General features: G+C 36.3%; 1 protein-coding gene across 3 annotated transcripts; it reads right to left on the bottom strand.

Annotated features, from left to right (window-relative positions):
• Positions 1 to 41: 41 nt before the first annotated feature.
• On the bottom strand, positions 42 to 19,903 carry Ebag9 (estrogen receptor binding site associated antigen 9). 3 transcript variants are annotated; one of them, XM_069991270.1, is made up of 7 exons: positions 19,773 to 19,903; positions 11,569 to 11,666; positions 9,709 to 9,787; positions 8,759 to 8,917; positions 6,717 to 6,824; positions 2,908 to 2,999; positions 42 to 573 (listed from the first exon to the last, which is right to left on the bottom strand). In XM_069991270.1, the coding sequence occupies exons 2-7, from the start codon at positions 11,649 to 11,651 to the stop codon at positions 453 to 455; spliced, it is 642 nt and encodes a 213-aa protein (XP_069847371.1). In that variant the 5' UTR covers positions 11,652 to 11,666; positions 19,773 to 19,903; the 3' UTR covers positions 42 to 452. The 3 variants fall into 3 exon arrangements, with proteins under 3 accessions (XP_069847371.1, XP_069847369.1, XP_069847370.1); XM_069991268.1 differs by lacking the exon at positions 19,773 to 19,903 and adding an exon at positions 19,391 to 19,476; XM_069991269.1 differs by lacking the exon at positions 19,773 to 19,903 and adding an exon at positions 18,996 to 19,127.
• Positions 19,904 to 23,956: the final 4,053 nt, after the last annotated feature.

Here is a 23,956-nt window from a genome sequence, read left to right as displayed (position 1 = left end):
TAGTCTGTCTAATTTAGGTCAGGTGATCATGGAAACAAAAAAATAGCAGAATTATTTATTTTATAATTATACACATTGAAGGAAAACATAATAGATAGCAGAGTTCTTTTCCATCATAAAATTATTTACACCCATTTATTTAGCTAGAAACACTAGCTTGAGAGGTACTGGTATATTCCATTTGTAATAATTTTTCTACAGCAAACAATGTTGTATGTCTGGAGAATGTTGAAGAAAATAGTTGCGTACATCTGTTCTGTCCTTTTGAGTCTCAATCACTAAGAGTTCCAAGTACTTTGGGAGAATCTTGGTCTCCTGAATGGCCTGATGAATGCATTAAAATCAAGCAGTGTATTTGTATTCCATAAATACTCTTAAATCCATACAAATGTTGTATGGGTTGTGGAGCTCAGATTTCTCCTACTGGCACAATGACATTTGAAGAGTATTTGTTACGAAAGTTTCACACCAATTTTGTTCTGTTCCTTCTTCATTAGCCTCTGTGCTTCCTTTTCCATTTTCTTCCTTTGTTGTTCTGCTGCTCTCTTTTCTCTGTCTGCTATTTTTTGCTGCCTGAAAATTTTAGAAAATACAAAATGGGTAAAATAGCAAATAAAGCTTCAAGAAGGAGTGCCATGTCATGCACAATGGTAAGCCCATCAGAACAAGACATTTTTTTTTTTTACTAGAAGACCTTTTAAAAGCAAGAAAGGTATATGGAATAATGTATTTATTTGAAGCACTGCAAGCAAATAACTGCCAACCTAGATTAATCTACTTTACAAAGCTCCCATAACTGAAGGACGCAGAAAAACCTTCCCTGATAAACAAAAGCTAGAGCAATTTATGGCTACTAAGCCAGCACCACAGAAGATACTCAAAGAAAACCTGCACATAGAAAATATAAAATATAAAAATATAACCATGAAAATAGAAGAAAAAATAAGCCCCATCAGATAAGCACATAATCAAAAGAAAAGTAGGAAAGAGCCAAACACTACATGAACAGTAACATGACAGGATAATAGCACTGAACATTAATGCTCTAAATTCTCCAAATACTACTGGGGAGGCAAAGAATTATGGACCCTGAGGATATCAAGATCATGGTTTGAAGTCAGCCAAGGCAAAAAGTGAGACCACATCTAAACAAGTAAACAAGACAGGGTAGCATATACCTGCAACCAATCTACACAGGAAGCAAAGGTAAGAAGATTGTAGTTCTAGATTAGTCGGGCAAAGTATGAGATCCTATTATAAAAACAGTAAATTAGCTGGATGCCGGTGGCTCATGCCTACCTATAATCCTAGCTATTCAAGAGACTGAGATCTGAGGACCCGGTTTGAAGCTAGCCCAGGCAGAAAACCCCCAGTGAGACTCTTATCTACAATAAACCACTCAAAAACCAGATGTGGCACTGTGGCTCAAGTGGTAGAGTGCTATAGCCTTGAACAGAAAGAGGCTCAGAGACAGTGCCCAGGCTCTGAGTTCAAGTCCCACAGCTGACCAAAAAACAAAACAAAAAAAAAAAAACAAAGCAAAAACAAACCCTAAAGCATTCATGACTCAAGTGGCAGAATGCTTAGTACAAAGTCTTGAATTCAAAACCCAGTACCAACAACAAAAAAAGGTGAGGGGAGAATCTTTGGTGAACAACTGAATTACTGACCAAAAACTCACAACTTTAGTGGTATATTTTAAAATATGAACCCCTTCCTCCTTCAAAAAACACAAAACAAAAATGCTGAAAAAGAAGCCCAAAACAAGAACTGATTATCAGCAAGAACTTTCAACTAACTGCACCCTCTGCTGGTTATTCAAGGTAATTTTAAATTATAGATACTAAAAGACACAATGAATTCAGTTCTTAGGATGGTCAGGTGAAAGGTATTTTATTTTCTAGCCTCTTAAGATGGTCAGGTGAAAGGTATTTTATTTTCTATCCCTATGTTAAAAAAATTTTATTTTAAACCACAAAAAACTGTATCATTGTATTTTAGTATAAAATGCATGAATTCAATACATTTTAAATGTGAGTTTTCATCAGTAATCATAGTTATAAGCTATCCTTTAAATTAAATTTTGTTCTTACTTCTGACCTAATCTCTTAAGTAACAAGAACGGAATTTATTGCTAACATAAAGGAGGACAACAATAAAAAATGAACTTTAGAAAGCTGCAGAATGTCAAGCACTAGTGGCCCATGCCTGTAATCCTAGCTACTCAGAAAGCTGATGCAATTCAAAGACAGCCCAGGTAGGAAAGTCTCTCTGACTTTTGCCTCCAATTAGGTGCCAAAAAACAACCCTGTAAGTGGCATCCAGGTCCTGAGTTAGAGCTCCAGAATACACGGACGGACACGGACACACACACACGGACACACACACATGGACACACACACACGGACACACACACGGACACACACACACACACACACACACACACACACACACACACACACACACACACACACACACACACACACACACACACACACACACACACACACACACACACACACACACACACAGAATAAGCTGCAGAATAATATTGACTTTTCTGTAGAATAGCTAGTTTATGACTTATCTATTTCAAATTTGGCTAATTTGGCTATTCCTAGAGATATTAGTGTTACATTAGTTATTTTCATTCAGATATGTAGTGCTGGGCAATATCCTCAGCCATGAGGAACTAAAAACAGTTGTAACTTCTGATCTGGAAGGGTATGTAGTGGTGGTTCTTTTATTATTAAAATATGCAGTCTGAAATGCAGAGCAAATCCAAATTTTCTAAGGTTCAAATGATAAGAAAGACATTTGGCAGAAGACACTTCCTTGACCTTCAACATTACTGGGAACAAATCTAGTTCTTCTATTCAAGTGGCAATGTAAATAACACTCAAATACCTCAGAACTTCTTCTGCTTGCCAGGCTGCATCTTCCTCCTCTTCCCATGCATTAGTATTTTCTTGCCAAGTGTCTAAGTCACCCAATTCAGACTATAGTGAAAAAAAAAGCAAAATTAACAAGGAAATTCAGAATCTGTCACTCTACCATGGTATCTCAGCTTCCAAACCAAGTGTGGTACAAGTGGCTGTGCTCCTAGTTTGCCTAGAATTGAAAGTTTCCAGACAATATTATGATGCATGACTTTCAGAGGTGTAACCAAGACCTAGGCAAACCCAGTTTTCCTCCTGTTTTATACTTAATTTTCTGCTTTTGCTTACTTAGTTTGGAAGAAACAATAGAGCATTTCTTCTTTCTGCCTCTCTTTTCAGTAAGAGGTAAGGAAGAAAAAGAAGAGAAAAGACTGCTCCCAGATAATCAGAAATGCTTGACTGGACTAAGGTATGCTGAGAGTTTCCAAATGAATACACTCATCTTCATTTAAGCATACTTAATTCATAGACTTTTTTTCTTTTTTTGGTTGTGGGGCTTGAACTCTGTGCCTGGGTGCTGTCACTCAGCTCTTCAGCTCAGGGTGACTGACCACTCTACGACTTGAGCCACAGAGCCATTTCCATAATTCATAGATACTTTTCCACTGATACTTCCTGTTTCCATCCTATTTCCACCCAGTAAATGAGCAAAATTCATCTTTACTGAAATGCTTTTACCTCATGCCTCCTTATCCTGTTCCCTAAGTTGTCACTGGATCAGTTACTGCTTCCCATTGCTGCCCAGGTCAGACCACTAACAGTGGTCTTCTTCCCTGTTTCACTGTAAATGATCATTCTAGCATGTCTATGTAGATATGGAATTGACAGTGTGTAAAATTATGAAAGAATTCTTTTTAAAAATTTATTTTGTTATTATACAGGTGATGAACAGAAGGGCTTCTTCTAATGTTAAAATATTGAGTTTTCTTCCTGATTGCAATTAATATATGCCTTGTTAATATTTCTAATGATTTGATTAATATGTATTCCCAAAGGTAGAGCAGGTAAGTCAGAAGGTGCACTTTTGAAAAGCACTGAAATAAAGTAATATGACTCTTAGGAAGTTGACACACTTATTGTCCCCACAACAGCCCAAGTCTTTTCCTGTGCTTCCAGCAGCGCTCATCATGGCCTTCTTTTCTATCTTTGCTACTCAAGAGAGCTTTAGATGTAGTGTTTCATTACTTTACTTTGAATTTCTTTAAAACCTTAACATATAATTTTTCTTCATGCTATTAGATTATGTCTGGTTTTTTTTGTGAAATAAATTTCCATTCTTAAAATTTACCCATTTTCCACTGAAATGTGACTGAACTTAAAACATTTAGATATAAAAAGTTAAAGTATTAAGACCACCAAGAAAGGAAATATCTTTAGTAAAGGTGACCTTTCAAGAAAAAAAAAGCTAGAAAGTATTAAGACAGAAAAATTTAGTTACATAAAAAAGTACAACTATCCGCCCATCAAAAGCATCCAAAGTTAATAACCTGAAAAAGTGACAATGACAGAAAAAAAGTGAATAGCCTTAGTGCAAAGAATTCTTATAGCACAAATGATGAATCTCAGGAGAAAATGACATGTTTAGTTTAAAAGAAGAATGTAATTTATTGAATGAATGGTAATTGATGAATTAGTGCAGTGAGCAAGTTCACTTGTTTACTCTTCTTTCTCACATAATCAATGTTCCTTTATACTTTGTCTGAGGGGAAAAGAAATAAAAATAGTATAGAAATGTTCTCCATCTGCCCATCAATCCCAACCCAACTCTGTGAGTGGCTATTAAAATGATATTAGAACTCTAATAACATAATGTGATAAATATTAAAAATCTTCTAGGTAGAACTGAACCACATGAATATGGATTAAATTGATATGAATAAAGTTTAAAATTAAGAAATGTAAAAGATTATTGTTGTTCAGAAAAACATCTAGAATGCTGTGATGTTATGTTCTCACTGCACTATATAATTGAAAAGTAGTAATCAAAGTTTTATAATTACATTTTTGTGTATCATTTATTTAATATTGTCTCTTCCCAATAAACTCTACTTCCCTTTCTATCTCACTCTTTTTTTCTCTCATTATCTGATCACTTCTTCTAAGTGATGACATGAGAAAATTCAAGCAGCCCTATAAAAAGCCTTATAAAAAGGTACATGGAGCTGGGCGCTAGTGGCTCATACCTGTAATCCTAGCTACTTAGGAGGCTGAGATCTGAGGATCAAGGTTCAAAGCCAGAAGTGGCCCTGTGGCTCAAGTGGTAGAGTGCTAGCCTTGAGCTGAAGAGCTCAGGGACAGTTCCCAGGCCCAGAGTTCAAGACCTACGATGACCACCACCACCACCAAAAAAGGTACATGGAAACAAAGTGTAGCTCTGTGTGTGCAACCTTTTTTTTTTTTTTTTTTGTTTAGTCCTGGGACTTGAACTCTGGGCACTGTCCCTGTGTTCTTTAGCTCAAGGCGAGCATCCTACCGCTTAAGCCACAGTGCCACTTCCTGTTTTCTAGTGGTTTGTTTTGGAGATAAGAGTCTCATGGACTTTCCTTCCTGGGCTGGCTTTGAACCTTGATCCTCAGATCTCAGCCTCCAGAATAGCTAGGATTATAGGCATGAGCCAAAGGCACCCAGCCAAACCTTTAAAGAGAAAGAGCCACCTTTAAAACAATTCCTCCAAGCACAATCAAGAGTAGACTACTGCCCTAGCCTAGTGTTTGCATACACAATAGGAACCCTGAACTAGAACCACCCAGTCTAGTTGACCTTTTGGTTGGTTCCTGATTAAATAAATGCTTATTACTTTAAATCATTAAACTTGGAGTTGGTATAGAACACAGATAGAAGAGGCCTAGATAGGTATTTATAGGGTTTTTGTCCTTGGTGCAAGTCCTAGGGCTTGAACACAGAACCTGGGCACTTTCCTTGAGCATTTTTTTGTTCAAGGCTAGCACTCTACCACAGCTCCATTTCTGATGTCTTGGTGGTTAATTGGAGATAAAAATCCCACAGACGTTCCAACTCTGGCTAGATTTGAACTGTGATCCTCAGATCTCTGCCTCTTTAGTAGCTAGGATTAGAGGCATGAGTCTTAAGTGCCTGGTTGGTACTTGTGTTTTAAAGCAAATTCTGACATGGCTCCAAGGTTGTAAATTCAAGCTGTGTAATTTCTGTGTGATTTTTCCTTTAAAAAGTTTAATTTAATGTTGAGCCAGGCTCACACCTACAATCCCAGATGCTTGGGAGGGATAGCTAGGAGGACTGTGGTCTGAAGTAAGCCTAGACAAAAAAAAGCTTAATATCCTATCAGAAAAATAACTAAAGCAAAAAAGGGTCATAAATATGGCTCAAATGATTTTAGAGTACTTGCCTAGCAAAGGTAAGACCCAAAGTTTGCACCCTAGAACTTAATCAATCAATCTTAAATAAAATCACACTTATATTCCATGTGTGAAACAATCAATAATTCACTTAGAACTTATCTGCTATTAAAGTTAAGTCATTTTAGGTATAATCATATCAAGTTTTCATTTCTGAGTAACACATTTTCTCTACCTTTCACACGTATAATAAGACTCTTATCTCACTCAGTATGTGACATAATTTGTAACTTCATAAAATGATAGGATTGGATAAAACTATGCTCAATTTCTTGAACTGCTAAAACTATTTCAAAGTCAAAGAAGTTTAAAGATGAAGTCTAATTCATAGTTATTTTTCTCTTCCATAAAGAAAACAGAAATAAAATGTCAGGTTTTTTCCTATACTCTGTAATGTACTTACCGACTGATGAATAAAAGGCATATCTTGTGTAGCTGCTAGTCTACTGGAGAAACCTGTGCTACCATCTGGGATGCCAAAATTTAACGGTTCTCTCTTCTTAATAACAATCTGAAAGATTAGAATTAAAAGGATATTTTACACAAAACTACATAAAACAGACAAATTATTGATTAATGTATTTTGTTAGTGTGTAAAACATGCTGTCTTCTTTTTAAATGTGTATCAAACAAATAGTAACAATCTGTTGAGTACTAAAATTCCTAGCCAATTGTTTAAACAAATGATTCTTATAGCAAGAAAAATTATATTTCACTTAAACTGTTATTTTTTAATCTCTTTATTTATATAATTATCTTTAGCTACTGAATTAAGCAATAACATGTTTATCTTGACAAAAGTAGAATTACCCGCCACAGCATGTATTCATATATTTATATATTAACTCAGGCATAGTATAAGAATATATTTACTTGAAATTTTATAACTTTAAAAGCACTTCCACACTAATTAATTTAGCAAAGCACTATTATAGTACAGTAAGTTCCTAGGAAGAACAGCGATATATTTCCACAACATGTTATTCATCTAATAAGACAACCTAAAAGATCCTTGAAAATATGTAATTTAATCCTTTTCAGTACTTAAATATTTGGATGATACAACAGAACAGGACCTAAATGTTTTCTACCTAAATAACACAAAAATAAACAGACAGTTGAACTTGGTTAGGAAGATGCAGAATAAATAACACTCTCATTTTATAAAGTATACAATGTTTGAACCAAACATTTTTTATATTTAAATGAATAACAAATGAAACATTGCTTTTCTAAAACAGGGGATACTGTAATAACATTACTATATTTGAAGGAGTTGGAACAGAGGTAAGGTAGTAAGAAATAAATCTTCATTTACCATAACTTAGTGTTAATAAACATTATCTATCATGGGCAAATCAGGAAATATGTTTATTATGATTAATATGATGATATAACTGATGACCATTAGTAAAAGCTGAAATAGTAAAAGTTGTTGTATGGTTGTTTCTGGAAAGTAGAAAGGCTAGAAAGAGTGATGGGAGAGAAGTCTGTCAAACTTCATTCTAAACCTCTCCTTTAATTAAAAAAAAAAAAAAAGTACACTGCTAGGAACCAGTGGTTCATGCCTATAATTCTAGCTACTTGGGAGCCTGAAAATGCTAAGATCACCATTCAGGGCCAGCCTAGGCCAAACAGTTCACAATATCCCTTCCTTCTCAATCTATATAGGCAGGCACAGTGGTATGCATCTGTCCTCCAGAACTGAGGGAAGCTAAGACTAGCAGGATCAAGGTGCCAGAAGCCCAGGCAGAAAATTCCATCTCCATTGCAGGGAAGCTGGATGCAGTGGCCTGAACCTATAATCCCAGACACAACAGAAAGTCTGAAGTAGGCATATGGCAGCCCAGGCACAAACCTAATGGGAAGCAAGACATTATTGTAAAAATAACCAGTGAAAAACTGGGCTGAAGGCATGGCTCAGTAGTACTGAACTAGCCTAGCAAATAGAATACCTTGAATTCAAAACTGAAAAAAAAAAATCACATGTATAATTTTCATATAATGAAGAGATACTATTGGACACTGGACTTTATCCAGTAATTCTCTACATCTTCCATTTTCAACTCAGAAGAGATTAAATAAAGTATGCATGACTATCAAAACCATAATAATTACTCTAAGACCTGAGAGCCCGGGAAGCTCTTTGTTGTATGAGTACTTATTCAAACTGTTACTTATTCAACCTATTCTCCTATAGCAGAGACTAGAGTCCAGCATCTGAGAGACAGCAGAATTCCAATAAATGCTTATAGTACTAAAAGACTTGGGAAAATAATTTATTAGATGTACTTAAGGCATCAGAATATATGAAATTCTTATATAAAATGACAAAAATAATTATTAGTGATAATTGGAAGGAGGCCAATAAATACTTCTTATATTGTCTTAATTTTAATTAAAGGAAGTTGAAGTCTCCCAAACCACAAATCTTTAATAACATACTTTCTGAGTTTTCCTTATAGTTGGTGTCATGTCCTTAAAATAGTCAGGTTCCAGTTGTTCCAAAGCATTTTGTTGTGATGCCACATTGCCATTCCCTCCTTCAATCTTTACACTTGTGGGTGCATCTTCATCCCAGGAGGTCCACTCCTCTACATCTGTCTATATGTAATTAATTAAGATTATCAACAAAAAAGGAGAAAGAAACTTAATAAACATCTCATTAATCCATTATTAGAAAACTAGACTTTTAAGAACATGTTTTCAAACTTTTTACCCACAGAAAAATAGGCATTTCAAATCACATTGCAAAATTAAATCAAAGGTTTAAAAAACAAACATGTACTGTGGGCTAGACATTATGACATATTATTCTGTTCTCTTTTGTTTTGTTCTATTCATTTTTTTCCTTAAGTAAAACAAAAGTATATGCTTCGAAAAGTAAACTAACATTAGAATTTTAATGCATAGAAGGAAGGCTGGAATTCATCCAAGTCAAATCATACTGATGATCTGATTAAAAAAAAAATTATCCAAAAGACTAAGAGTCTCAGAAAATAGTATCTAAAAGGTTTATGAAACAATTAAAAAGTAATTATTCAGTATCTATGGAATCAATACATCTTAATTTGCATGTAAAGTTCATTTCTATAGAACAACTTGAACATAATATAAAGGTCAGAATTACCTTGCCTAAGACTTTAAGACAAAAATGTTTCAAAAAATAATAGGAAACACTTGAAACCACTCAAAAAATATAAAATATCATCAATGAAATAGCAGATAAAATGAAGACTCACAGAGAGGTTTTAGAACTAAAAAAATGTAAGAAAAGCAACAAAATTCTGAGGGCCAAATTAATTTTATGACTAATAATATATAATCAGTTTGAAAAATAATATACTGGAATAGTTTGGAATTTTTCCAAATGATTGAAAATTCTCAAAACTTACCTGCTTTGGAACTGAAGAATAATCAACTGTAGTTGGCAAAGTTATTTGGTCTCCACTTAATTTTCTTCCTCTGCCAGACCTAATATAAACATTGGAGAAAAAAAAAAACCCACCCAAACAAACATGAATGAAAAGCATTATGGATAGCAATTAAAGTTTTATATAACAAGATCTTTCAATTTTACAATTATTGTAAAATATTTCATGAAGCTATTATGAAGAGATTTCAAATCAAGACACCTTGTTTTGGGTGAGGACTCAGAACAGACAAGAACATAAATAACTGCAAAGTCGTTTGAAACCATGCTCCCTGGGAGTGCTTTGGTTTCTAAAGCTCTGGTTCATCCATGCTATTTTAAATATGGTAGCTCAGACTTTTATGTCTAACAATAAATTTCATGGTAAAATTAACTGCCAAATTGGATTGAACTAAACTGTATTGAGATCTAAGAATTAGTCTGAGAAAGACTACATCAGTTAGGATGTACTGTTACATCAGTTAATAATGTGAGATACAGAATCTATTTAAATCATGGATTTCAATGTCACATCTACTGAATCCAGTTAGAATCACAACTTTAATATCTTTGTTATAATGCATATATTCTACTTAAGGCTCTTGTGAACAGTTAATTAAGAGACATAGTTAAGTATCTATGTAGTGTTTGATACATAATGAAGTTTTGGAACGATAGCTATTAGAATTGAATAGTCATTTACCTCACTTCAAGAATTATAAAGCATTTATTGTTAATTGGTAAAGTCAGTTATTTTTATTATACATTTAGAAGTTATGTTTTCTTTAAAAGATATAGAAATATTTTTCATGTTTAAAATTAGATTGCATTTGTTATATAAGGAGCCTACTACAAAATTTACTTTAAAACACATAATTCAGGTTCTTTATGACACTGAAGTTTGTCCTAATGTAAGGTTGATGTTCTTTAAAACAACATGTAATCACTCCTAACTATATTTACATTGACCACAGAAATTTATAAAAACAATAAAAAGGTCCTTTATATTTGTCAACTCATATGCAATTTCCATTGTAAAGCTAACCTGTATTGAACAGCATTTTAGAAAATATAGATGGAAAAAGAAAACAGCTATTATTCATTACTGTTAACATAATGCTTCTTTTAATCTTTTGCTTTCTGGCAATTAACACTCGTTCTTACTGCAGTGAACTTCTGGCCATTCCTCTTCATTCTCTATGATCTAAACAATCAATTCATTGTTGTTGGGTTTTTTGTTTTTTTTTACACTCCCAATCCTGTCTTCTTGGGTGATTTAAATAGCCTGTCACCAAATTTTTCCATTTCTTTCTTCTCTCCCAATGATCATTTCAATTCTACTTCATATACCTATTCCCAATGAAAGAGCCTAGATCTTAACCACAAAAATCCCAAACCACTGTATTTTTAGCAATAAGCCCCATGGCACTTTATTCTACTTTAGTTTTGTCAGTATAGGTCTCACAGTACTTTTCAGTCAAAACAAATACCTCACAGTTCTATTATTGAAACAGTCCCAAATAACGTATATATGACTGCTTAGTAGCCATGTGGAAAACAAAGTAATTACCTTTATATTAAATGTCTTACTAACAAAAGGTGTATACCTGAGGCAAAATGTATTGATAGCTTCTTAAACTTTGGAATTGGAAACTACAGACCTCATTTGCCATCCCACTTTAATTTTTGGGTAGTACTTGCTTTTGATTGTGCCCATTCTAATTTTTCAAATACATCATCAAAAATACAAAGACACAAAAACTTCTTTCAAGCATTAGAAACATCCATCATGAGGAATGTTATCAAATCTACTGTTGGAAATATGAATAGAGAATTTATTTACCTGCATATTAATCTCTTTAGGAATGAGAATACTGTTGCTAAGCAGGTACAAACTTTAAATAGCCGAAACTGAGTGATGGCCATGGTGGGAATCAAAACCTGTGGAAAAAGTATACACAAAGCATCACTCAACTGATTCCACAAGCCATCTTCCTGTCATTGAAAATTGGTCATTTTTTTTTCTCTAGAAGCCACAAATACTTTACTAAAACCCAAACCATAAAAACTAGGTTTTTGAAGCATTTTAATCGTGAAGAAACTTTTCATGTTGAGTTGTTTGGAAAAAATGTTTTGCTCAGCTACTCAACAGGCTGAGATGTGATGGTCATGGTTTGAAGCCAGACCCAGCGAAAAGTCCATGAGATTCTTAGCTCCATACAATTAACCACCAAAATGCTGGAAGTGGTACCATGGCTCAAATGGTAGAGCATTAGCTTTGAGCGAAAAAGGCCAGGGACAGCACTCCGACCAAGAGTTCGAACTCTAAGGACCAGCACCAAAAATAAATAAATAAATAAATAAAAGCCAGCTTGGATAGGAAAGTCCTTGAGATTCTTATCTCCAAATAACCACCAGAAAATTGGAAGTGGCACTGTGGCTCAAATAGTAGAGCACTTGCCTTGAGCTGAGTAGCTGAGGGATAGAGCCCAGGCCCAGAGTTCAAGCCTCATGACCAAAAATCAAAAAAGTTATATATAAGAAAATATAATAACAAAGGAGGAGGCTGCAATGCTTGATAAGAAATGTACTCATTATCTTGCCCATGTAATTGTAACCCCTCTGTACAGTATGTTCACAAAAAATAAAAATAAAAATTTATAATAAAAAAAGAAAATATAATATAGACCCATGACCCAAAGAAAGTATAAGAAAATATAATACAGTTTTTTGAAGTATGAAACATATGACCATGGCTCTATTAAAATATAATTACATGTAAATAACATTAACTTTTTTTTATAATGTAACATTTATAAAGCTAGATTTTATTATTCCCATTTTATAGATGGAGAAAGTCAATGAGGAAGATATGTTGTGCAAAGTAATGAATTAAAACTAATCAGAGAATATATCAAGTCCGATAATTTACAAATCTGAGGAAATACTGGCAAGTAGGCATAATTTTACTGAGTCAATTAAGTCATATTTGATAAAGGATCTAGCCAATTAGCTAACAAAGAAGATGAAAATGCTCATTAGTAGAGGAAACAGAAAACAAAGAAAGGAGGAAGAACAATGGGTAAACTGAAAATAAACTGCAGGATGAGACTTAGCCTAATCATCATAGTAACCACAATAATGCAAATTGCTTAAACTAATAAAAAGGCAGGTATTATTAGACTGGTTAAAAGAAAAACTACATGCTGCCTAAAATAATACATTTTAAATAGTAAGTTACAAATAAAAGGATGGAGAAAATACACTTATGCTTAAATGAATAAAAAGAAGGTTAATGTATCAGACATTTCAATGTCAGAAATGTTAGGAAAATATTACTAAGAAAAAAAAGCAATCATTTCACAATGATAGAGGGGTCAATTAACTGAACATACCTAAAACACAAAATATACATAAAAAATTTTGCCAGTTATCATAAATGAAGGAGGTTGTTGTATATATACTGAAAAAATAAACATTGTAAGCAACTTTATACCTATTTCACTTTATATAAGGAGATAAAACAGGCAAATTCTCTGGTAGACACAAGTTCTCAAAGTACAATGAGAAGAGATAACTTAAATCTCTATCTATTAAAGAGATTGTGTGTCTAAAAATTTTCCCAGCCCAAGTGGCTTTACTGCTGAATTCTACCCAACACTTGGGGATTCTACTGAACATTTGGGAATACTAATTTTATACAAACCATTAAAGACCTGGAAAAAAGGGAATATTTCTCATCTTACTATTCGATGCCAGCATTACACTGAAACAAACTCAGACAAATGTATTATTCCTTCCCCTCAAAAAACAATTCTAGAAGATACCATCTTAAGGATATAGCAATAAGACGCCTTAAAATATTAGTAAGTTGAATCCAGTTGTGGACTTCAAATAAGTGCAATTTATTATATCTCAAAAAGCTGTTAAAACAAGCCAGGTGCTGGTGGCTCCTGACTATAATCCTAGCTACTCAGGAGGGTTAAGATCTAAGGAGTGGGATTCAAAGTCAGCCTGGGCAGCAAACTGTGAGACTCATTTCCAATTAACCACCAAATAAAGGCCTATGAAGCTGTAGCTCAAGTGGTAGAACACTTAAGCAAAAAAGCTCCAGGACAGTGTCCAGAACTGGTGCAAGCATGCACGGGCCTGCACACACACAAAGCTGTTAAAACAATGTATATTGAGACATTCTTAAATAATCTTGTCCTTTAGAAATTTTTTGAATATAATTTAAATTTTAATAGATGTCATTAACACCATCATCAATACTATATTATTTTTTTTTCTGGAGAGCCAATTATCATTAGGAAAGTAGGGCAAATAGTAACAAAAGCAACAGATATACCTCAATATATTATAAAAGCTAATTCTTTTTATAAACATTCTTGGTTAATGCCCTCTATATAGTAACTCATTTAATATCTACAATGTCTCTGTGAAGAACTTAAATCATATTTTATTCCAAATTTAGATAGTGAAACAGATAATAGGAAGGTAAATAAACTGATCACACATAGAATTGATATTTCATCTTATTTACATATTTTTGTGTGTGCTGCTCTTGGGCTTGAACTCAGGGCCTGGTCATTATCCCTGAGCTTTATTGCTCAAAACTAGTGTTTTACCACTTGAGCCACAGCTCTACTTCCAGCTTTTTGGTGATTTAATCAGAGATAAGAGTATCAGAGACTTTCCTGCCTGGGCTGGCTTTGAACTGTAAGCCTCAAATCTTAGCCTCCTGAGTAGACAGGATTACAAGTGTGAACCACTGGCACCCAGCAATGTTTTTGCAATTTAAGTACAGAGAGAATATCTACAGTATCTCAGTCCTTAAAAATTACACTCATACATGCCTTCCTATGGTCTAAAGAGATATTTCCATATTTTAAAAATGTTACTGAGAGCTAAAGCCAAATAGAAACTGAGGACTAATTATTACCTTTTTAAAAATGTTCATTATTTCCAAACATATACATATTACTTTAATAGATACATGTAATGCTACATATGCATATACATGTTATACATATTCGTGCTACCTTAATAGTTACAATTAAGTAAAAAACAGCTGCAGAACAAGGGAAATTAAAATTTGTAAATCTATGAGATTGTCATTTCCCCTTACTGAGATAGAGATTATATGTTAAACTAAGTTGCAAGAAATACAGAGTTCACACATGCACATGTGCGTGCGTGCATACACACACACACAAACACACACACCATGATTTTTCTGATGAAAGAATTTCAAGTCTGAGCTTCTTGCATTTTACTTGTCAATGAAGGATCACTGAGTGAGCATTTAGAATCATACAGCTGCTGTATTGGAGTAACATGATCCAATTTCTTACTTTTCTAAATGCAGACGTTAACTGTTTTATTCAATGAGTAGTGGCCTAATAACAAAACTTACAATGTGCCAGGTACAGGTGGCTCTGCCATCCTACTCAGGAAGCCTCTGCTTCTCAGAGGATTGTGGCTAAAGCAGGCCTGGGCAGGAAAAGTCCATGAAATTCTTATCTCCAATTAACCATCAAAAAGCCAGAAGTGGACCAGTGGTTCAAGTGGTAGAGCACTACCCTTGAGCAAAAAAGCTCAGAACACCACCTAGGCCCTTTGTTCAAGTCCCAGGACAGGCACAAACAACAACAACCACAACAAAATAACCTCACAAAGAAAACATACTGGCCTCACAGTCTCTTGTCAACAACTTTAGAAGCAATTACTTGTGTTTTGGAACATTTTTTCCAAACATGTTAACTATGCCTAAAATACAGTTGCATACATATTTACTTAAAAGGGAATGAGATACAATTTAAGTAATAACTACATTAAAGAAAAAATATTCTTTTTCAAAAGTGAAACTTTATTTTTGTGAGGTTACCATATGAGATAAATAGTAACATTTGTAACTATAACAAAAAAATTAAAACTATTCTGGACAGATTGGACATGGTGGAATACACCTATTCAAATCCTACCTATTCAAAGATTGGAGACTGAAAAGTCATAGTCTGAAGACAACACAGGTAAAAAAACAGTGAAACTAAAATATTCCTTGATATGTTAACATATTAATATATTCACAAAATAGTTAATAGCTATATGGGAGATAAAGCCTGTTCAGGCAAAAAAAGCACTAAACTGTAAACAACAAAAACAAACAAACAAAAAAACAACTGAAGCACCAAGAGCTGAAGATGTGGTTCAAATAGTAGCATACTTGCTTACTGAGTAAACACAAGCCACTAATTTCAAATACTATACAACCAAAGGGAAAAAAATAGCAATAAAAATAAATCAACTTCCTAGAAAAATACATCATCCTTACTAATAGTAACATGCTGTTAAATTTCATGGGAATTAAAGCAGAGAATACCTGTTTTGATTTTAATTAATAGATACAAATTCAGCATCTCTAATGTAAAATATGAATGAGTGTCACAAGTAAAATTTCATGTATGAAATTTTAAATTAAATATATTGTTTAAATTTACCATAGGTGTATATGAAATGAATGATTTTCAGCCTTAGTGTAGAACCTATTCTCAAGATGTTTCATTGTGTAAATATAAATATTCTAAGACTCCAAAAAGAGCTAATCTGATATTTCAAACACTTCTGGTGGAAATTTTTTGAAAATGGGATACTCAATCTTTTTAAAAAATAGTATGTCTTGAATACAGCTTATTATACAATTTTTGCAATGAATCCAATAAAATTACACTGAGCAGATTTCAAGTTAAACATTAAATGGTCACTTCTGATGGAAAGAGAAGGAAAATTAGGAAACTAAAATCTTATCTTCATCTGGATGGTAGCAATATCATACACTCTAATTGTAAATATTGTATATATAATACTTCAACATTAAAGTTCAAAGTTATATACAACAAACAAACCAGAAAGCGCGGAAAATATACTTACATGTACTTAGTAAAGCCACTGTGTATATGGACAAAGAGTACCACTGTGCGTATGGACAAAGGAGGAGTTGAAGAGGAGTTGAATGATTTACTAAATGTCTATCCTCGAGATGATATACTTATTGAGATGATAGAAAGAGTAACATTGAAAGAAAATGAAAGAAAAAAATACTGAAAATACATTTCACTATTCAATTGATATATCCCCAATTGTTTTATTCCAGTTCAAAAAGTGCAACAATACTTATATCCAAACTGCCAAAAAGATTTTTCAATTTCCCAAGACTTCTCATCGCTTTCCAATATGCACTGCAATCTGCCTGGTTGCAAGCCTTTGTCTCTTGCTAATGCCAAGTCTTTTTAATTCTAGTATTCCCTTACTGAGAAACTTACATCTTCAATTTTGTAATATAGTTATTTCCATGTACAATAATTACCCTGAAGATATTTTCCCAGAGGATTTTGTTCACTTGGTATTTTCAGTTACCCTTTGTAAAGACTTGAAAGGTGTGATTGTTTCATTACAAAATGAGCTGAACAACTCAAATGGCAAGTTAAGAGGTTTATTTCATGCTGGTTATCAAGAACCTAAAGAAAAGCAAATCTCCCTCCAAAAATATTTAGCATACCTTTCAAAAACTATACAAAAAATAGCTAGAAGACTTACAGCATGTGAAACTGGTGACTCTTTCTTTTTTTCTGAAAAGCATCCATTTAATATTTAGGGAATAGACAGGGGTCAATCTCAAGATATATATGAATAAAAATTAGCAAAAAATTTCACACAAAAACTTGGTAACCACAGCTATCACTTTCCCACAAATATTTTTAGTGCCATTATTCAATATATAGTTATTATTCTGAATGACTATAATAGTGTCTGAAAATAAAATTTCAAGCATTTTTTCCAATACAGTAACAAAGACATATTATTGATGACAGAACAAAACCCTCTTCCTTAGCAATTAAGAGTATTTCCATTCTGTAATTTGCTTTTGTGATCAAAGAAAGAGAACTAATATTTACTTATCATTTACGATGTACCAAGCAATACAGAGTAGCTCACTTATCCCACAGCACCACCTTATGGGGTAATTTCTGTCATCTTTTCACAGAATTGAAGCAAAGAGTACAGGACATGCTCCCATGGTCCTCTACTCATGTATTTGGATTCGAACCAAGAATTCAAAACCAAGAACAACTTACTAATAATGAACATTCTTAGTAACTCAACGGAGATATTATACCCTTGAAGAAAGAATTTCCAACTGATAGCACTGAAGGGGAAATATGATTAGACTATCAAGTAACGTCTGATTCTTATCAGTTGTACTATTTTACAGACAGGAATAAACTTCAGACCTGTATTTACTTAAATGTTCTATTCAAAGTATTATTGAGTATAACCTAGACCCACTATGTAATGAACACTACAGTATGTACTGGGAAGTACTTCCTAACGCTTTTAATGGTACACAGAAACCTTGCCTGAGCCGCTCAATTGTCAGGAGTTTCTTCCTACACTTGGTCTACCAGAACGTAAGTCCATAACTCAGTTTGTCGTCTCCAGATCTCAGCCAATGCAGGGGACATGGGTGGAATGAAAATACTTCTTGAATTAATATTCCTTGATCTCTTGATATGTTCATGACATAGTTCAATAGTTTTCACTATCCCCACTTAACAGATGATACCCAGAATTGGCTTTATGAGTGAATCACTCAAACAGGATCTTGAAGAGACTGATCTCAATCGAGCCTTACACTCTTCTTTATCATATTCCACTTGAGAAACCTTCAAATGCTTTACTGTGATTGTTTAAAATACCCTGGAGGTCACCAATCTGAGACAACCTAGCACTATAAATAGTCAGGATTTTCAAATACTTTCTAGAACTAGGCAATTTAACATAGTCTAATTGTAGAGTTAGAGTTTCCTTAAAATCAGTAGGAAAATACAGCAACTTGAGGTATAGCAGACTTAGATTCAGGACTGGGAAGCAATCTAACCACAGGGCTTCAAAAAAAAAGATATCCCTAGAAGTGAATCGGAATGGAAGCTGTGCTTCCAATTAATACTTTCTTACAATTAAAAAAAAACTACCTGTATTAAAAACTGATAGCTCGAATGTACAGATCCATGGTATGACCACTCATGAAGACGAGCCAATCTAAGGCAGCACCCTAAGGTGGCCCAGGGCCTAATGTCTACACTTTTTGAATCTTTGCATAGACCAGCATCTGAAATGCCTCTCTGATCTACTGGGGCGCAGGCTATCACCGAATACAAGTCTGTAACTCTCTGAAGTAGGCTGTCACCAAGTCCCACATTTAAGTTTTACCTGGAATTTACATGTAAAATTAAAAGGTTCGGCAGCGACGTGACAGACAAGGGGAAACAAGTGGAGTTCTGCAGGCCGGCGGTGAGGGGGAAGGAGCCGCACTGCCAAGGGCCGGGCCCGGAGACGGGGGGCTGCGTGGGGCGCGGGGCGCGCGCGGGAGAGGGCTCCGGAACGACCCAAACCAATCTCCCAAGTGATGACCCGACCTCAAATCGGTTGGTGGTAGAAACGAATCACACCCACTGCACAGATGAGAACAACAACGCGAGCGCTCCAGGTCACAGCACCCCACGCTCGCACGCGCCCCGCACGCGCCCCGCACACGGCGTCACGTGAGCCGCACCGGGCGGCTGGCCCGAGCGCCCGGTGGGCTCCGATCGGGATTGTGGACGAACCTGCCGTGAAAGGTGCGCGGCCTGGAGCGGGACGGCGAGAAGGACCGGTCAATTTCAGGATTTGGGGATCCCCGGGCCTGCGCCCCCACCAGCCCGGCCCCCTGGCGTGGCGAGGGCCGGACGGCCCCACGCCACCCCGGGTCGCGCCTCGCTGACCCCCGAGGTCACCCTGACCCGGAAGCAGTACCCCAGAGCGGCGGTCGGCTGTTCAGGGAAGGCCCAGTGAGAGGGATGAAAAGGCAGGTAGGAAGGCGGACAGTGGGAGGCGGAGGACTGAGGTGGGGAAAGGCCGGCGTCATCCCTGAGGCTGAGGTCGGGGAAGGGGTGGGGGGGAAAGGGTGGGAAGCCACTCGCGAGGCGCAAGCAACGTGCACGGACTCACCTGCCCCTCCCCCTCCCCGCCCGCCCGGCGGAGGCTCCGAGCTGCCGCGGGACGCGCGCGCGCACACGAGGCGCGCGCACGCGCCGCCAGTCGCTTCCTCGAGCTCGCGCTCGACGCCGGGCTGCGTCTCAACCTTGCTCATTCAAAGCCGGGCGCGCGCTCCGTGGCAGCCGCCGTGGCAGCCGCGCAGCTGCCATCGCCGCCCCCTCGCCGGCAACCCCGCCCCCCGGGGCCTCCCGCTCCGCCCTCCTTGGAGGCGGCTCTTGGTTGTTTCCAAGGCCTTTACTTCCGCATCCCGCCCCACGTCTGGTTTGGCCCAATAGGCGAGAGCTTCCTGGTGTGACGTCAAAACTGGGCGCCAATGAGGGCCGGGAGGCGAGGCGAGCCTGGGAAGGCTGGTCGTGGCCGTTGGCTTGGAGGGGCGCCTGGGCGAGGGCCAAGCTGTCCTTTCTGTGTGTATCTTTTTAAAGTGTCCGGTGCCTTCCCGGCAGCGGAGCCCCTGATTCTTCCACCCGCAGAACCCTCTACCAGGGGGGAATAAGAAGCAACGTCTATATTGCTAGAAATACCTCCCCTGTCTCAGTCCCCTGTGGCGGGACAGGTGCCAGCCATTCTCCCCCTTGAGGGATGGTAAATGCTGTGTGTCCTTGAGAACACAGCCCTTCCCGCCAACTTTTAATTGCGTTTTCTTACTGGTCCGTTTGTTCCTAGTTTGTGGTTTCGAACTAACCATTCTTTCCATCTGTGTTCTTTCAGTGATCTCTGAAATCTGAATCCTATTATCCTTCCTGCTATTAAAAGGCTAGAGTCCTTTGCTGTGGTGGGCACGGGATCTCTCTTACTCAAAGTGACTGATGACTATATACACCTGCTAAGACTAAAAATGGTTTATGTAAATTGTCCCGGCCTATTCCTTTAGTTTTTTTTTTTTTAACTACCTTTTTCTTCACTCGCCCCGATTCCTCCCCACACACCCATACATTTAACTTTGTAGTATTCTGCCCTATATTCCACACTCCAATTTGCTCTATGTTTCTATTAGTAGTTTTAATTTTTTGCTTTTGTTAAGATATCTTGCCATGTAGCCCAGGCTGGCCTCAAACTTGGGATTCTCCGAGAACTGCGTCCAGAGTGCTGGAATTACAGGTGTGAACCCCCACACCTGGCCAATAGTTTTATATGTTTATCCTTGAAAAGAGACTGGTAAGTTAGGACTCTTGCTAGAATTGTAGATAAACATGGGCGCTTTCTCTGTGTGTGTGTGTGTGTGTGTGTGTGTGTGTGTGTGTGTGTGTGTGTGTGTGTGTGTGTGTGTGTGTGTGTGTGTGTGTGTGTGTGTGAAAGGGAGAGACAGACAGGCAGACAGGCAGACAGAGACAGAGACTGAGAGAGACAGAAAAAGAGAGAGTATCCTTGGGCCCTGTCCCCAGAACTCAAAACGCACTTTACCACTTGAGCCACAGTTCCACCTCTGGGTTTTTTTTGGTTTTTAATTGGTTTTTAATTTGGTTTTTATCTGCCTGGGCTGGCTTTGAATGAAGTGTCACTGCTCTTAGCCTTTGGAGTTGCTAGGATTAAGGCTTGAGCCACTGGTGCCTCGCAAACATAGATAATTTCTTAACCTAAGTTAACTTATCAATAAATTAGTGCTTACAGACCTATTAGTGCAGAGTTAGGCACGTAGCAAACATCCATAGTAGTAGCTCTTACCACAGTTATGACTTATAGGACTAAGACTTTTCCCCCTTCCCAAATTCAGGAAACCCTCTTCAACCTCAACACCTACTTTATTCTTTGAATGCCTAATTTCCAGTAGTTAAAATTCCAATTCATTTTGAATTCTCTATATTCACTAACCCTAACCTAAGCAAGCTTTTTGTTTTTGTTGTAAGGTTATCTATACTTCAGATTATATTTTATACCATATAATATGGTGATTCTTTATTTTTCCTTACTAAACTTGCCATTTCCTAATTAACCAAAAGTATATACTTTTCTAGAAACATTAGTTGCTGGGTACTTGCTTCTCAACACAACAAATGGAAAGCATTAAATCTTGCCAAAGATTGCTAAAATTAGCTTATATATATATAAGTAAATACACTGAGTAGTATGGAAGTATACACAAATGTATTAGCTGAATATGGTCGATTCCAAGGATAACTCCAATAGTGTAATTCCTTAGAAAGGGCAAAGTCAAAATTCAGCAAAATAGACACCAGAAACAGGTATGTGAAATGGGTGGGAAAGGGTAAAGGGGAGAAAGGTAGACCAATGAAGAGGAGGAGGGGAGAACACAGCCAAAAATTCAATGTGTGTCATACAAATTTAAGCCCACAGAGACAAAGGATGCATGGTTACCCTTATATGTGGAAGCTGGATTTAGGTTGTATACAAGAGTCTATAGATGTATTAACTGAAATACAGTAGATTCAAGGAACAAAAATAGTATAATTCTTTAAAGGGGCAGAATCAAAGTTCAGCAAGTAAAATACCAGGGAACAGACACTTGAATGAGGTGGGGTGTTGTCAAGGGGAAAATGCTAAATGAATGGAAGAGACGAGTGGGAAATGCAGTCAAGAATCCAGTGTATATCCTGCAAAATGAGCAAGAGTGAGGGAAGGGATGGGAGGAGAAAGGGACATGGGTAGGAATGTTAAGAAGGATGACACTGATAAAGATGCAATGTATTCATAAGCTGCTTTGTTAAATGACAACTCCTTTGTACAATTGCTTAAAGAAAATAAAAATTTTAAAAATATTTTAAACTTTAAAAATTACTTTAGAAATACCTATAAAAGAATATTGTAAAGTAATCTTTACTTGTTGAGTGGTAACCCCATAGGTTGGGATCGTAGTTGTTATTAATTTGGAATTTTGCTTGAGAACCACTTCTTGGAATCTTCAATTTTCAGTCCACTCCTCTGAAGGAAGTTGGTGAGGGTGGGAGAATGGGACTACCAAATGCCAAGTGGGAGGAACACAAGGAATAGAAAAATTTCTTTCTGGATTGCCTTTAATCTTTATGCACAAGCTATTCTTCCCACTTTTTTCTAGTCAACCACTGCCCATTCACCTACTTGATTTTATTTAGGCTGTGGGCTTCCAACCTATCACTCACCAGTTTAAAAGCCTGTGTGGTTTATTGTAAATTCTCTATCAGAGGCTTAGCCCTCTCTTGTAAACTGCTGAAAAGGTTGGAACAGACCTTGCAAACACAGGCCTGTGTTTCCAAATCATCCCAACTTGGTTGCTTACATTTTCACCAAAGTATACTTTTATTGTGGTGTATATTTTGTTATTATTTCCCCTCAAGCACAATTTTAGACCACCTGTTCTACTTGGGCTTTAATGGCTTTTTATTAATAAGCAGCTGTTCATAGTTGTAGATAGATCATAAAGTCACATTTATCCTACCAAGCAAAACTGAATAACATCTAAATACATTTGAAAGCATAGACTTTTCTGATTGTAATTTTATTGCTCTTTGTCAATTGATTAATAAAGAAGTCAGACATTCTAACATTCCCAGAAACATTTAAAAGTTTTTGATAATAATTTTACATAAGATGAAATTTTTATTGCTTAATACAGGAAGATCTAAGATTTAACAACTTTTTTTTTTTTTTTTGCCAGTCCTGAGGCTTGAACTTGGGGCCTAAACTGTTCCTGAGCTTTTGCTCAAGGCTAGCGCTGTACCACTTAGGCCAGAGATCCACCACTAATAATAATAATAATAATAATAATAATTCTCCTTCTTCTTGTTTTTGGTAGTTTATTGGAGAGAGTCTCATGGACTTTCCTGCATACTCAAGCAGTCTTTGACCCAGGATCTTCAAATCTCAGCCTCCTGAGTAGCTAGGATTATAGGCATTAGCCACTGGTGCCCAGGTTAAGGATAAAAGAGTCTTAGAAGTGAAGAAAAATAATGTTTTTTAAAAAGATTAAAATGAAAATTCTCATCCCATCTGCAGTAAAGTTTTGTAGCATTACTTAGATAATTCTGCATTGTTATCAGAGTTATAGTTCAGCTATAACTTGATTTGAGCAAGATCTAGAAATCCAATATTTTTAAATGATTTTTTTTACTTTTAAATTTAATTTTATTGTCAAGGTGATATGCCAAGGGGTTAAAGTTACATATGTAAGGTAATGAGTACATTTCTTTTTTTCCTTAACATAT

This window comes from Dipodomys merriami, unplaced genomic scaffold (genome assembly GCF_024711535.1).
Source record: "Dipodomys merriami isolate MVZ:Mamm:240054 unplaced genomic scaffold, mDipMer1.0.p SCAF_4, whole genome shotgun sequence".
NCBI classification, from domain to species: domain Eukaryota; kingdom Metazoa; phylum Chordata; class Mammalia; order Rodentia; family Heteromyidae; genus Dipodomys; species Dipodomys merriami.
Note: the sequence above shows the minus strand (reverse complement) of the source record. Positions and strands in the feature narration are given on the sequence as shown.

Excerpts from the sequence above, each read along its gene's own strand:
- Ebag9 (XM_069991270.1), bottom strand. The coding sequence starts at position 11,651 with ATGGCCATCACTCAGTTTCGGCTATTTAAAGTTTGTACCTGCTTAGCA. Across the intron at positions 9,788-11,568 it reads CTAAAGAGATTAATATGCAG|GTCTGGCAGAGGAAGAAAAT; the intron begins GTAAATAAATTC and ends TGTTTATATTAG. Across the intron at positions 3,000-6,716 it reads TGCCTTTTATTCATCAGTCG|TCTGAATTGGGTGACTTAGA; the intron begins GTAAGTACATTA and ends TTTTCACTATAG.